The 15611-nt window shown below is 40.5% G+C and overlaps 2 protein-coding genes across 5 annotated transcripts; one reads left to right on the forward strand and one right to left on the reverse strand.

The window, feature by feature from the left end:
- Positions 1 to 601: 601 nt before the first annotated feature.
- On the reverse strand, positions 602 to 7598 carry LOC115151801 (mitochondrial coenzyme A transporter SLC25A42). The gene is made up of 8 exons (XM_029696037.1): positions 7291 to 7598; positions 6666 to 6815; positions 4632 to 4731; positions 3594 to 3619; positions 3031 to 3197; positions 2676 to 2792; positions 2332 to 2483; positions 602 to 2214 (listed from the first exon to the last, which is right to left on the reverse strand). The coding sequence occupies exons 2-8, from the start codon at positions 6744 to 6746 to the stop codon at positions 1889 to 1891; spliced, it is 969 nt and encodes a 322-aa protein (XP_029551897.1). The 5' UTR covers positions 6747 to 6815; positions 7291 to 7598; the 3' UTR covers positions 602 to 1888.
- A 58-nt stretch (positions 7599 to 7656) lies between these two features.
- LOC115151798 (MAU2 chromatid cohesion factor homolog) lies at positions 7657 to 14996 on the forward strand. Of its 4 annotated transcripts, none has more exons than XM_029696033.1 (19): positions 7657 to 7986; positions 8281 to 8298; positions 8739 to 8810; positions 8927 to 9022; positions 9422 to 9516; positions 9671 to 9698; positions 10167 to 10322; positions 10508 to 10654; positions 11448 to 11538; positions 11624 to 11727; positions 11955 to 12032; positions 12172 to 12246; positions 12354 to 12437; positions 12522 to 12571; positions 12724 to 12801; positions 12913 to 13024; positions 13407 to 13497; positions 13613 to 13740; positions 13935 to 14996. In XM_029696033.1, the coding sequence occupies exons 1-19, from the start codon at positions 7732 to 7734 to the stop codon at positions 14007 to 14009; spliced, it is 1833 nt and encodes a 610-aa protein (XP_029551893.1). In that variant the 5' UTR covers positions 7657 to 7731; the 3' UTR covers positions 14010 to 14996. The 4 variants fall into 4 exon arrangements, with proteins under 4 accessions (XP_029551893.1, XP_029551895.1, XP_029551894.1 ...); XM_029696035.1 differs by having other exon boundaries at positions 12172 to 12237; XM_029696034.1 differs by having other exon boundaries at positions 8739 to 8804.
- Positions 14997 to 15611: the final 615 nt, after the last annotated feature.

Here is a 15611-nt window from a genome sequence, read left to right on the forward strand (position 1 = left end):
TCAGACCTGACATTGTGCCACCTCACAGGTTGACTCATAATTGTTAAGCTTTGGTAAAAAGCTTTGGGGAATGAAAACATTTATATCAAAGAAAGAACTCAAGGTTGAAAACTCTATAAAATGGTGCATGACTTGACTAAACTGCAGATATTCTGTGGCACTAGAAAGAGTGGCGTGGGTTTGCACTCAACTACATTGACATAGTAATATGTAGGAAATCCAACCAGTATATTGAAAATAAAAAATGTATGAAATAAAATAGAAAGTGTTTGTGTGAGAGGATTTGTTCTGCACATTAGTGGGTGTATAAATGTGTAAAAAGGTATAGTTTCAGTAATGATCCTACTCAAACCCCACAGTGACCAGTGTGAAGGTCAAGGTAAGGCAGGGTGTAATCAGAAGCTGAACTATGTCCCATCAGGGGCTAACCTGAGGTTCACCAGGGGATACTGACAACTAGTGATGCTGATTTACATCAACCCACTGTCTCTCTGTGGCTGCACCGTCTGAGGTATAGCCGTAAAGGATAGACTCAAATATATATCAAAATATATCAAATAAATCTAATAAAATGACAGATTTTGAAACCAAACACTATAAATTATCTAGAATTTTGCCCATTTTATTTTAGGCTAAGCAATTATGACTTGACTTTTCAGCATACTTAACTAGAATATTTCCCTCTAGTATAGGCCAGCTTTCAGCTTGCTGATCACTTGGCTCCACCTTATGGACAAATAGAGATACTGTTACGAAAAAATATATTTTATTTCAAGTACAGCTCTGTTTTTCCTGTGTTTTATATCATATTGTACAACAGCTGATGAAACTAACACTACAGAAGTGTGAAAATGTGATCAGTGTTATTTTCTGAATGTTTACCAACCAGCCATAATCTACACAGGAATTTCTAATCAGCAGGTTTGCATGGGCAGGAGTTTTGGCTTTCCATGCTCAAATCAACATGCAGTAAATTAGTTTAGGCCAATAATAACAAAGACAGTTCCATACCTCTCTGCCAATAACAGTTAGTTTTCAGTTTTCCCCTCCCCACTCAGACCACTAACAGACAGTCCAAACTAACTTCTTGTTGAGAAATTGTTTTTTGCTAAAAAGCTATATTTGCCCATTATAATAGAAATATATTACATTAAGGTACTCAATTGTTACCCAAATGATTTGATATTGATATAAAAACAGCTGCGTTGGGCCTTTAAAATGTGTCCTTGCCAACATAATACCCCAATCTCAAACAAAGATCAGGCCTCAAAAAATGTTATTTTTCACATTGTCATACCTCTCATATTGCAAACATCTGCACACATCTACCCAGTTTGAGGACACTTATTTTGGCCCTAGCGCAGACACTCCATCCATCAACATCAGGAGTGGGGGTCTGGCTGTGCGTGCTTAATACAGATGTGCGTTTAGTTTAAATAAACTGACAGCTTCTGCCTCCTCCTGTCTGTCCAGTACCACCCTCTCCTTAGAATTCCTATTTGACATGTAGAGTGCATAGGCCTACTGAGAGGATCCATATCGTGAGTAGACAGATCTGCTATATTATTGCCATTCTAGTCCCCAGGGGCGCAAATTTGGTTTTAGAAGTGCGGGGGACATATTTTTTTGTACTTTAAAAAAAATCCAGTCAGATAAACACTCCAAACAGCCTACCCGACTGCTTCGGAGGCGTCAACATGGTCCTAAAGCACACCGTTGCCTCATTTTATATCACAATCCAATGATAAAACTTGGGGGGACAAACATGCAATTTCAGAATGGGGGGGACATGTCCCCCCGTCCCCAGTGAAAGTTGCGCCCGTGCTAGTCCCTGTGAGCGAATGACTGGTCCCAACAGTGAGCTTCTCCTCTGGCTCCCCCTGCTGGCTCAGTGTGTGAAGTATCCCAGCTGGTGCATCTTGTGCAGGAGGTTGTGCATAAGGTCAAAGGTGGTGAAGCTGACACCCACAGCGATTGGCCCTTTGATCCAGTTCATACTGAGGCCCTTGTAGAGTCCACGCACCCCCCCTTCCTGCACCACGATCGTCTTCATGGTGCCCAGGACGCTGCCGTACTGTTGGCCCGTCACCCCGGCCGTCTGCATGCGTCGGCGAACCATGTCCAGCGGGTAAGAGGCCGACTGGCCGATCAGGCCGGCGCATGCACCGAACGCCAAACGCTCGTAAGAGTACGGCTGGGACCGCCTAGTTCTCTCTGGGGAGAGGGATGGGAGGAGAGAGAAAGAGAGGGATCAATTTAAGTGAATCTCAGCCCTTCACTAAAAAGTTGATTATCCAATAAAGATAATTAGAATTTTTTTAAAGTCTGTACCTGCATGCAGTTTCTTGAGGGTCTCGTACGTGAAGAAAGTGATTCCTGAGTACGGAATCACTCCCAAGATGGTCGGGCAGAAGCCTCTGTACAAGGTCTTTATGCCCTCCTCCTGCGTGATGCGCACAAAAACGTGCATGATGTTGCTGTACCTGCAACCGAAACAAGAACGATAAGAGAAGGATATTAACCTATAAGGATATTGGTTAGGATAGTAATATGACCTATACTAACTTACAGTACATGCCTGTTGAACACTGAACAAGTGTGCAAAGGGGAGCCATATGCAGGTATGTTTTTACAGTCAAAGATAAAAAATGACGTGCGTTATCGGAGTGCCTTACATTTGCCTGGGTGTCACCGCCATCCTGGCCCGCACCATGTCCAGGGGATAGGTGAGCATGACCGCCGTGGTGCCAGCCAATGATCCTGCCAGGAAACGTGGAAAAGGAGGCAAGGCTCTGAAAAAGACAAGATGGATTCCATCACGTTACAGAACATCTATGTTTTCTACAATGAATGCGTATCATTGTATTATTAGGAATTGTCACAGTAGAGAAAATGGTTTGTTCTGTTCAAGAACGATCACTGAAGGGTTGCTTTGGAGGCTGATGGAGACCACCAGAGGTCAAATGGTGCTACATTAAACAGTGTGTGTATTTGTGATTCTTTACACTTTACACTTTACACTCTACTCACTTTCCCTGGAAGCCGTAGTATCTCCCCAGTATTCCCTTGTACTGGTCATGGGAGCAGAACTGGATGGCAGCGTACGGGATGACCCGCACCATGGTGGCAGAGTTGCCCCTCCACAGGCTGAGGAAGCCATCTTTCATGTAGGTACAATATATGAGTCTGAAGGCTTCCTGGGGGCACACACAGCAACACAACAATGCTACTGTACCTGTAGACTTCCAGTCATTGCTAATGCTAATGCTGGTTAGCGTTCGCCCACGAAACTAACGCTAACTTCCTTCATACTGGACACAGAGAAATAAAAATGGTATCCACTAATTCACCTGACCCTGGGTAAGTAGAACAAGGGCTTAAGCGTAGTATCCCTTTAACACTAACTCAATACACCTTGGGGCAAATCCTAACTTTTTCACTTAGTCATGCATTGAAGTCAATGGGAGACTAGGTGGATTTTTTTATTTAAGTGGAAGTTAGGATTCACCCTTATGGCAGCATGCATACTAAACATCAAGTACATCTTTATTTAGTGTAATGCAAGTTATATAGGAGACTTGTAATAGACTCACCTTAGCAGAGAATCTTTGTGAGGACACTAAAGTAGGAGGAGGAAAATAAGTATCAAGGCATAATAACTGGTAAAGATGCTAAGAATGAAATAAGTATTAAGGCATAATAACTGGTAAAGATGCTAAGAATGAAATAAGTATTAAGGCATAATAACTGGTAAAGATACTAACAATGAAATAAGTATTAAGGCATAATAACTGGTAAAGATACTAACAATGAAATAAGTATTAAGGCATAATAACTGGTAAAGATACTAACAATGAAATAAGTATTAAGGCATAATAACTGGTAAAGATGCTAACAATTAAATAAGTATTAAGGCATAATAACTGGTAAAGATACTAACCATGAAATAAGTATTAAGGCATAATAACTGGTAAAGATACTAACAATTAAATAAGTATTAAGGCATAATAACTGGTAAAGATACTAAGAATGAAATAAGTATTAAGGCATAATAACTGGTAAAGATACTAACCATGAAATAAGTATTAAGGCATAATAACTGGTAAAGATGCTAAGAATGAAATAAGTATTAAGGCATAATAACTGGTAAAGATACTAACAATGAAATAAGTATTAAGGCATAATAACTGGTAAAGATACTAACAATGAAATAAGTATTAAGGCATAATAACTGGTAAAGATACTAACAATTAAATAAGTATTAAGGCATAATAACTGGTAAAGATACTAACCATGAAATAAGTATTAAGGCATAATAACTGGTAAAGATACTAACCATGAAATAAGTATTAAGGCATAATAACTGGTAAAGATACTAATCATGAAATAAGTATTAAGGCATAATAACTGGTAAAGATACTAACCATGAAATAAGTATTAAGGCATAATAACTGGTAAAGATACTAACCATGAAATAAGTATTAAGGCATAATAACTGGTAAAGATACTAACAATTAAACAAGTATTAAGGCATAATAACTGGTAAAGATACTAACCATGAAATAAGTATTTCTGAAGGGAACCCCTACTTTGTATTCCTAATGCATGTTCTTCCAGAGAAATGGACTTACCTTGGAAGATGATCTTGGTTCTGTCCAGGGGGGCTATGACTGTTTTGGCCACAGCACCTGCGAATGCTCCACATAGCAGGGTGTCCAACACTGTCAATCTCTGCACACAGAAAGAAACACTGAGTACTCAACTTCACACAGGACACTAAAGACAAACACACTTTGAAATGATATCAGTCAAAAACATACTCCATAACTCCCACCCCTGCAGTAATGGAGACTCTAACATGGCATTATCACTGGCTGCAGATATAGGCTAAAGGTATCAGATGGAAACACATGTAGGCTTAAGGTTTCTCATGTGCTTGGACTGCCAGAGTGTAATCTGAACTGTCTTTCTGAAGATTCCTAACCCACTTTACAGTAGACTATAGTAAACCTCTCTACCATTTATACATTTCTTCATGTTCAAGTTTTATTGTCACATGCAGAAGTACAGTGAAATGTTTAATTTGTGACCTTTACCCAACAGTGCAGTAATCAATATTTAAAATGGTATAACTAATAAAATAAATAAAATATATATTTATTTTATTTAACTAGGCAAGTCAGTTAAGAACAAATTCGTATTTACAATGATGGCCTACCCCAGTCAAACCCTAACCCAGATGACGCTGGGCCAATTGTGCGCCACCCTATGGGACTCCCAATCACGGCCGGTTGTGATACAGCCTGGAATCAAACCAGGGTCTGTAGTGACGACTCTAGCATTGAGATGCAGTCCCTTAGACCGCTGCGCCACAATATGTTCTTAGTCATAATACAGAGTAGTAATGCACCATGATGTCATTGTATCTTGTAGGCTACTTTCATGCACAGCACTCCCATTATAACCCAGATAGAGAATGGCAAATATACACGTGCAAACAGCTTTTCCCTCCCTCTAACTAAAGGTGGAGATAAGCCCTTAGCTGGACCTAGATGCTTCAAGAAAAGCAGCTACATCTGAGTATGTGTTGTGTTTATGTATGTATGTATGTATGTATGTATGTATGTATGTATGTATGTATGTGTGTATGTGTGTGTGTGTGTGTGTGTGTGTGTGTGTGTATGTATGTATGTATGTATGTGTCAGTCGTCTGTATCAGCGTTGACGGTGACCCCTTTGCTTAGAGACAGTCAAGAGTCAGGGTGTGTTTGGAGGCTGTAAAAGCTACTTGGAACCAATCAATTCCCTGATACGGTGTGTTTGGGATGCAGGGGGAGACACATATTTTGAGGCCACACTGGGAATTTGCAAGGAGCCCAGCAGCAATGCATAGGCTGGCAAGTTTTGACTTGACCAACTTCTGTACTGCTCTTTGTTGCTCTCTTGGGCAATTGAAGAATTTGCAAAACAGTGGTGATGACTAATGTTGCCAGTGCCATTATGTACTACTTAGCAATAAATAAAGATCTAGTCTAGTCCACTTTGGCCACATTACCCATGTGCCAGGATCTCCCATGCTACCCCAAGGTTACTTACTGGCTGTTGTGGTAAACATGTTTGGCAGCTTTCAGCTGTATGGTCCTGACCTGCATGATCCTGCTATAAACAGTTATGTGGTATGTAGGCCTGCCTGACTGACTGAAATTAGTTTATTTAACAACTAGGCAAGTCAGTTAAGATCGAATTCTTATTTACAATGACGGCCTACCAAAAGGCAAAAGGCCTCATGCGGGGATGGGGGCTGGGATTAAAAATATAAATTAAATTAAATAAAAATATAGAACAAAACACACATCACGACGAGAGACAACACAACACTACATAAAGAGAGAACTAAGACAACAACATAGCATGGCAGCAACACATGACAACACAGCATGGTAGCAACACAACATAACAACAACATGGTAGGAACACAACATGGCAGCAGCACAACATGGTAGATGCACAAAACAGGGTACAAACATTATTGGGCACAGACAACAGCACAAAGGGCAAGGAGGTAGAGACAACAATACATCACGCAAAGCAGCCACAACTGTCAAATGCAACTCTGCTTCAGGGGAAACCCCCGAGGTAGGGACTGGGGCCTGAGGGGGACTCACTTTAGCATGGCTGGAGGGAGGGAGAGACAGAACTGCAGCCTGGGGCAGTGCTCTCTGGTGGTCCTGCACTGTATGGGCCATGCGTGCCCTTGACCACAACAACCAGTAGGCCTATCTATGACAATCAGTCAGCCAACACCAGACAATCCACTGCAGGAGACAGAAAAATAGTGATAAACAACAAACCCTCCCACTTCATAGATGAGCTGTGTGTGACCATCATTAAATGTGCTGTTAAATACAGTTATTGGAAATGTATCAACTTCTATACTTCCAAAGCATTAGATGTGGCCAAATATAAATACATAATATCACACATTTTACTTGTAAAACAGTAAATCGAAATGACCCATTATAATCAATTTATAGCTTCACATTTAATATATGTACATTTTATATAGCTGAGTTTATTCAACTCTACGATATATACATTTGGATGGAAGATATCCATATTACTGGGATCTAAACTGGAGCTACCTATTTAAGAGATGTATTACAATTAAGTAATATAGGGATTCAGAGTGACATAAGTACTCAATATTATAATCATAATCAATCAATGCAAGGAAAATGTAAACATTGCTGCACACCAGGCTGAAATGAATGCGCATACCAATTCCCTCACCTTAAATCTGGTTTACTGTGTGTGTGTTTGATGAAGATCCGGCAAATCTTCCAAATTATTTCACATTCAATGGTTAACTCTACTGTCGTCTTCTGTCCACATTTCCTTGTTTGTTTGCTGTTGTTGGGTCAATCTCTGTGGTTTTGCAACACCGCTGTCTATTTGTCAGTCTTTCACACCGTTGACGAGGTTTTGACAAGGTTGACGATTCTCCCAAACTGAGACAGGCGGTGGTTTAATTCTAGGTGTTGTCTGCCTAAAAATTATTGGAGTTTTTCTCGCTCACGAGATTATTATAGCACGTACGGCACGTACTTGTTTTGGACTACAAATATAGATTATCACGGTACGTACTTGTTTTGGACTACAAGTACCATAGATGTGTTCAAAAACAAAGATCTCGCTTGTAGTCGAAAACACGCGAGGGTGACATGGTGCTCAATGGTTGTTGTTATTGGGAAAATGGCGTCCAACGTAGAGGCCCCGGAATCTTGGTACCTCGCCCTTCTCGGCTTTGCAGAACATTTCCGCACCTCAAGTCCACCCAAAATTCGTCTGTGTGTACATTGTCTTCAAGCTGTTTTCCAGTTTAAACCTCCGCAAAGGGTTGAGGCAAGAACTCATCTTCAACTAGGCTCGGTCCTCTATCATCATACGAAGAACAGCGAGCTCGCGCGGAGCCACTTAGAGAAAGCGGTGAGGAGGGAGAGTTTGAGAAAGCTCGACGATGGAGTCAGAGATGCGCTCATCGGGGTCTTCTATAGTCAAATGGGAAAAGTTGTATTGCTAGCTTTAGATCCTGACCCTTTTCTAATTTCATTCATATGTAATTGCATTCAGAATAGTATTTGTTTGTTAGCTCGCATGATATTGCATCTACTGTAACGTTAGCTAGCTTCACTGTGTTACAAGTTGCTAACAGTTGATTACTTTGACTAAGTTATGCATCCATAATGTGTATTTTGTCTCTAACATCTCTTTTCTTTTTAGTGGTTCATTTCACAACAAGTATCCTTTTCAATTATATGGTTTTAACCCCAACACTAGCTGGGGACCAACACAGAGCTTAGTCCTCTGAAACTCAGTTGGTAGAGTATGGCGCTTGCACCGCCAGGGTTGTGGGTTCGATTTGCGTACGTAAAATGTATGCATGCATGACTGTAGGTCGCATTGGATAAAAGCGTCTGCTAAATGGCATATAGTATATTACCAACTAGCATTACAATGTGCATTTCTTCAGAACATTTCTCAGATATGTGTTTGCTGCTCCAAGCACATCTTAGTAGTCAAATTACATGTCAAGATAATGTGACTATTGCTAGGTATTATTACAGCAATGTTGGAGCTAGAAACACAAGCATTTCACTGCACCAGTTATAACATCTCCAAATCTGTGTACCCACCAATACACTTTGATTTGATGAGGTTTCCTTCATGGAATATCTCAGATCCCACAGTTTGAAGATGTTAAATTTGAGGCTGCGAGTCTTTTATCAGAACTCTACTGTCAGCAGGTACCGGTAAATAAAGCTAAAATACATTTTACATCTTTTGCTGTCTGGAGATCCATTTGAAAAACATGTTTATATGCAAGTGTAAGGTTGAGTAGTTATGACTCTGTATTTTCTGTTTTCAGAATCTGGTGGATTCTGCAAAGCCTTTGCTGCGAAAGGCAATCCAGATCTCACAGCAGACTCCCTATTGGCACTGCCGCCTGCTGTTTCAACTGGCGGTGCGTTGTGTCGTGCTTTATTGTAAATACTGACTGAACTGAATAGTTGTATTTTTTTTAAACCCTTATTTTACCAGGTAAATTGACTGAGAACACATTCTCATTTACAGCCATGACCTGAGGAATAGTTATAGGGGAAAGGAGGGGGGATGAATGAGCCAATTGGAAGTTGGGGATGATTAGGTGGCCATGTATGGGCCAGATTGGGAATTTAGCCAGGGCACTGGGGTTAACACCCCTACTCTTACGGTAAGTGCCATGGGATCTTTAGTGACCACAGAGAGTTAGGTCACCCGTTTAACGTCCCATCTGAAAGACGGCACCTTTCTGTTGGATGTTTGGTTGTAGACTGGTACATTGCAATGCAATGAATTTCTCTTATTTTTTTTCCCCTATCAGCAACTGCACACTCTAGAGAAGGACCTTGTGTCTGCATGTGACCTCCTGGGTGTCGGTGCTGAGTACGCCAGAGTGGTGGGCTCGGAATATACCAGGTGCTGTAACCTTGATGCTATGAACTATTTACTTTTTATATCCACATTGATTCATCATTGAAACAAAAGCGATGTTATTAAACATGCCCTCCAATAGACTTCATTTACATTTTCCTATAACGATAGACTGAATAGGTGATGTATACTTTCACAGAGCGCTGTTTCTCCTGAGTAAAGGAATGGTAAGTCTCAAATTCTTTGTTATGAAATTGCTTCATTTTTAATGGCTGTCTTTTGCATTTAATAAGGGTAAACAGATATCTTGAGTATGTTATGCACTTATAGGGATACTTCAGGATTTTGGCAATGAAACCCTCCCCTGAGTCAGATTAACTCGTGGATACCATTGTTATGCTTCTGTGTGCAGTTTGAAGGAAATTGCCAACTAGTGCAAAGACTGGAAGGAAGTCTATTGTATATTGCGAAACTACTTCTAACTTCATTCTGGACGCAGAGGCATACAAATTGTATCCACAAGTTCATCTGACTCTGGGGAAATAGATAATGGGTCTCATTGCCAAAATCCTGAAGTATCCCTTTAAGTGCATAACATACTCAAGATATCTGTTTACCCTTAAAGGAGGGAAACAAACAGTTATTTTGCACTGGATAGTCTTTACCATAATGTGTCTTTTTGTCCTGTGTATCAGCTCCTACTGATGGAGAGGAAGCTGGGGGAGGTGCACCCTCTGCTCACTCTGTGTGGGACCATCGTGGAGAACTGGCAGGGAAACCCCATCCAGAAAGAGTCTCTCAGGGTCTTCTTTCTGGTGCTGCAGGTCACACACTACCTGGATGCTGGACAGGTAAGGACTCCTCTTGGCCAAGACCAGGGTGTGCAACGCTTGTCAAGGACAGTGAATTAAGGACACCTATGACAACAGTGGTGCACCCCTGTTCAAAAATAAATACTTTCACTCTAGTTTGTATCGTAATTGTTAAGTAGTTGCATTGATAGTGACCCACCCCTTCCTTACTTTGTGTGCTGCAGGTGAAGAGTGTGAAGCCCTGTCTGAAGCAGCTGCAGCAGTGCATCCAGACTATCTCTACACTCCACGACGATGAGATTCTGCCCAGTAACCCGGCTGACCTCTTCCACTGGCTGCCCAAAGAGCACATGTGTGTTCTCGTCTACCTGGTGAGCCCAATCTCTTCCTCATTCACCTGATGCCTGAGGACTGATTCCGCCCTAGATACTTATGCAGATCTGAAAGGATTGGATGGCTATATTGTGGTAATATCAACATGTTACATGGCAATAACTAGGGCAGGAATGATCCCAGTATCCCGATAGTAAACAAAACACAATGCGGATTTGATGTCTTTACTAATCTTGTAAACAAACATCATGTTTTCATCCAGAGTAAAATGTATTTATTTTCCAAGCTATTGCACACAATATTCTACATACAGCAGGTTCTTAAAGGTCTGCTTTGTGTTTTAATTTTTGCCATGGATAAACTATTGCAATACTGGTATCGTCACAGCCTTAGTAATAACCAGGGTTGGGTAGGTTACTTACTAAATGTAGTCCGTTAGTTACTCGTTACCTGTCCAGAATTGTAGTCCGTAACGTAACTTTTGGATTACCCAAACTCTAATGTAATCTGATTACTTGCCCCTTAAGAGGCATTAGAAGATAACAAAAAGGATCCATCAAATGCATTTGGTGTGTCATCATAGTGGTCAGACTCGCTCAGGTGGAACAAACCTTTTTTCAATGCTGAATTTGTCATTGAGAAAACAGAAAGTAATCCAAGAGGTAATCATCTTTTTTTTTCTCTCAAAAGTGTCTAATCGGATTACAATATTTTTGCTGGTAATGGATTACAAATTATTATTATTAAAAAAAAAATCTGATTACATAGCTGATTACATGTAATCAGATATTCCCCAACCCTGGTAATAACCTTGTTCTCTATATGTTCCAGGTGACTGTCATGCACTCCATGCAAGCAGGGTATTTGGAGAAGGCACAGAAATACACAGACAAAGCACTCATGCAGCTTGAGAAACTTAAAAGTATGTGATTTGAAGCCCACTTATTTCACCTCTGTTTATCACTCACTGTTGTCTAAAAGGTCTTCTTGACTCCCCTCTATTTCAGTGCTGGACAGCAGTCCCATCCTCTCCACTTTCCAGGTCATTCTTCTGGAGCACATCATCATGTGCCGGCTAGTCACTGGTCACAAGGCCACCGCATTACAAGAGGTAGTATAGAACCAACTGTTGACCCATTTTTATTTCTGTTTAACTTTACTCATTCACTCTGAAATGAAACACTGTGTGAAGTTATAGTGGAATGTTAAAAGTTGAATCAAAGTAGCTACAGAACTATATGATAGGCATTTTCGTGCCCATTGGCAGTTGAGATAGGATAGAGATTAGGAGCACCATGTCATTTATGAGAATGATGACTTTTTCTCCCCGTATCCCAGATTTCCCAGGTCTGCCAACTGTGCCAACAGTCCCCCAGGTTATTCACCAATCACGCTGCCCAGCTTCACACTCTACTAGTGAGTATTTTAAACCTCCACCCAGAAGACATACCCTCAATTCACTGCCTTGAATAACAGTTACCAGCCCACTTCTGGAACTGGGACTACTGTATCTCTAAAACACTTAACTTTGTGTATATGCTGTTCCATTTCTCAGGGCCTGTATTGCATATCTGTCAACTGTATGGACAATGCAGAGGCACAGTTCACCGCCGCTTTGCGGGTAAGTGACGTAAGTCGTAACGCTAAGCTTATTATACGTGTTTGTCTGCATGTGTTTAATATGTTTTACATTGTCACATTTGTGATGGTGAGTAAATCTGTGTGTTTTCTTTCCAGCTAACCACACACCAGGAGCTGTGGGCGTTCATTGTAACAAACCTGGCCAGCGTCTACATCAGGGAAGGAAACAGACACCAGGAGGTTGGTAGACACACACACACACTATTCATTTTTACTCAAAAGACAGTATTGTCAACTGTATTAACTTTGTTCTTTCTTTTAAAGCTCTACAGTCTCCTTGAGAGGATAAACCCTGATCACAACTTTCCTGTGAGGTGTGTAAGTGTGTATTGCATAACAGAGATTTTAATGGTTACTCAATCTGGCTCATCAGAGCCAAACACCTTATTTTTTAAGGCTACGTGTGCAGCCTGTTGGTGAGAAGGTGTATTGACTTTGAGTTGACTGACGTGTGTTTGTGTTGCAGCTCTCACTGTCTCCGCGCTGCAGCCTTCTACATCCGAGGACTCTTGTCCTTCTTTCAAGGACGCTACAACGAGGCCAAGTAAGTCTCCCCCACCTCTTTTACTGAGTTGCTGAGAAGTGTCCCATAAGTTCCTCAAACTTTCAGTGGGAATTGGGAAATAATCATTTCGTGATGATATTGTCTTTGCAGACGGTTCCTTAGAGAAACTCTGAAGATGTCCAACGCGGAGGACCTGAATAGACTGACAGCTTGCTCACTTGTTCTGCTAGGCCATATATTCTATGTACTGGGAAACCACAGGGTAAGATCACTCCACAATGGTCACAAATGGATATTTTGCCAGAAACGTCTACCCTGCCCCTGTTGGTTTATTATTTGGTATATTCGGATCCCCATGAGCTTTTGCTGAAGCAGCAGCTTTTCTTCCCGGGGTCCACAAGTAACAAGACACTGATAGACAAGGAAACAAGGTCACACAAATTTAAAATACAACAATATACTAAAAATAAAAACATAATAGTACAAACAATACAACAACAAAAAATGTGTGCCTATGTCCCATATACAAACTTTTCACCTTAATTTGTCCATCCCGTACTGTTTATACATTTTATTCAACGTATTTGCGGCAAAATATTTTTCTTCTATAGGTTGCATAACAATATGTTGTTGTTTTTCTCCAGGAGAGCAACAACATGGTGGTTCCAGCGATGCAGCTGGCCAGCAAGATCCCTGACATGTCTGTCCAGCTGTGGTCCTCGGCCCTTTTAAAAGGTACGCCCACACCTGCACATTTTCTTTCTTTGGTTTGAGCTTCATTGCTCCCTACTAGGCTTAAAGTATTTGAGGTAGGTTTCCTTGACCACATTGTTTTGTCTTGTCCCTGTAGATCTGAATAAGGCCCTGGGAAACACCATAGACGCCCATGAAGCAGCTCAGATGCACCAGAACTTCTCGCAGCAGCTTCTCCAAGACCACATCGCTGCCTGCAGCCTCCCCGAACACAACCTCATCAGCGTACGTATCAACTTAACCATGTTAACTTTTTATCTTTCATTATTACTGCCATCAAAGTTGTGGTTTGTAGATCGATGATATAGCTTGTTTAGCTGTGTTTTTCTGTCTGTCCTTTTGTCTTCTCTATCCGTCTGTATGTCTGGTTCAGATGGGTAATTAACAACTCTAATCTGTCTCTCTCTTCTCTGTGACAGTGGACGGACGGCCCACCACCTGGGCAGTTTCAAGCCCAGAACGGCCCAACGTCCAGCCTGGCCAGCCTGCTATGAGCACCAGGCTCGTAACACAAGGGCTGGCTGTCTTCTGGCCTCAAAGATGTCTAGAATTGAACCATAGTTTCTTTCTGTCTTAGGAAAATTTGAGGGGGGGTGTGAAAACATTGTAGCAGTTATATGAATAAGGTATTCATGTTTTTTTTCTCCAGCTTTTCATTGTATGAATGCAATTTCTCCTCATGCATGGAAGTTCCTGATATTGATTTACTCTACACGTGTTGCTAACCATCTGCTGAAGATTTTCACAGCTTCATTGTTTTGTACCACCCCATCCTCATGAATTAGTGTAGGTACAATTGGCATCACTTCTCATGTATTGAACCAGTAACATGTTTTGTTTCATGCTAAGTTTGGACTTGGATCTGAATGTTAAATGGGTAGTGTTGTTGAGCTCAAGGGTTTGAATTTCTTGCTGAAAGACTGCAAGCGAGAATAGCGAAATAATTGAATGTACAAGTGCAGTTACTTAATGGAACAGCAGGTGTCCCTGTTGAGCTTTGCTTTGAAAAACCTGCTTTGAGAGATTTTTGTTAACATTTGGCCTGTCATAGATTAGCAAGATGCATCACAAACTCATCTGTTTTCTGTACATATGAACTATAGTTAATTTAAGTTCCATAGATCATGAAGTTGGACATTTTATGAACATACAAGGAACCTCAGATAAAAAAATCTATAGTACTTTTTGTAATATTAGAATTTGTCTTTATAGTTTTAGTTAAGGGTTTTCTTGACAATACATTATATCGATATGGCACATACGAAACCTTTATTGTACAGTGACATTTTATAACATAAATGTAGTCGTGTGTAATGAATTTTAAACTCTCAGATGTAGTACTCCAACTCAATGCTTGGTATTTAAGTCAATCTTAATGAGCAGACACATCAGAAGCTTGAGTACAAGGCCTATACTTTTATTGCTTGTTTTAATAATTTTTCAGACAAAAGTCAGAATAAACATGGTATTTGCAACCATAATTTTGCATTGTTTGAGAATGATTGTCAGTGAGTGATCTTAGCTTTCTTCAATTCATCATGACTTTTCTGACACACGTACTGAAAATACAACATGCATACAAGTAGCATATAATGATTTCATACTATGATAACTATTTATGAAAGATATTTATGTCAACATGATCCATAGATGAGAATGCAATTCACTGAGTTAATTCTAAATGATTGACCCCAACTCTCTGCATAGTGCTGTGCTGTGTGTGTATCAAGACTAAAGTGAAACTTGGCAAACGGGAGCAATGAAAAGAATAATCAGAAAAGGGCATGTGTCTGGCAGATGCTTCATTCAATAATACGTTTTCACTTTGCACCATTCCATGTATTCTCAAATAAATTTTGTAATCATACATAGAACAAACATTTTTGCAACAACTTCAACAAAGGCTGCGTTTACACAGGCAGCCCAATTCTGATATTTTTTTCCACTAATTGGTTGTTTGACCAATCGCATCAGAGCTTTTCACATGGACACTTTTTCAGAGCTTATCTGATTGGTCAAAAAACTATTAGTGAGAAAAAGATCAGAATTGGGCTGCCTGTGTAAACGAAAATCCGGGACACTCAAATTAGTATAAT

Source organism: Salmo trutta, chromosome 17, assembly GCF_901001165.1.
Source record: "Salmo trutta chromosome 17, fSalTru1.1, whole genome shotgun sequence".
NCBI classification, from domain to species: Eukaryota; Metazoa; Chordata; class Actinopteri; order Salmoniformes; family Salmonidae; genus Salmo; species Salmo trutta.

Bases quoted from the DNA above. Each gene is read 5' to 3' on its own strand.
- LOC115151798 (XM_029696033.1), top strand. From the start codon at position 7,732: ATGGTTGTTGTTATTGGGAAAATGGCGTCCAACGTAGAGGCCCCGGAA. The intron at 12,247-12,353 runs GTAAGTCGTAAC...TTTTCTTTCCAG, and splicing joins CCGCTTTGCGGGTAAGTGAC to CTAACCACACACCAGGAGCT. The intron at 12,572-12,723 runs GTGTGTAAGTGT...TTTGTGTTGCAG, and splicing joins GATCACAACTTTCCTGTGAG to CTCTCACTGTCTCCGCGCTG.
- LOC115151801 (XM_029696037.1), bottom strand. From the start codon at position 6,746: ATGGCCCATACAGTGCAGGACCACCAGAGAGCACTGCCCCAGGCTGCA. The intron at 2,793-3,030 runs GTGAGTAGAGTG...TGTCTTTTTCAG, and splicing joins TACTACGGCTTCCAGGGAAA to AGCCTTGCCTCCTTTTCCAC. The intron at 2,484-2,675 runs GTAAGGCACTCC...TTTCGGTTGCAG, and splicing joins GCGGTGACACCCAGGCAAAT to GTACAGCAACATCATGCACG.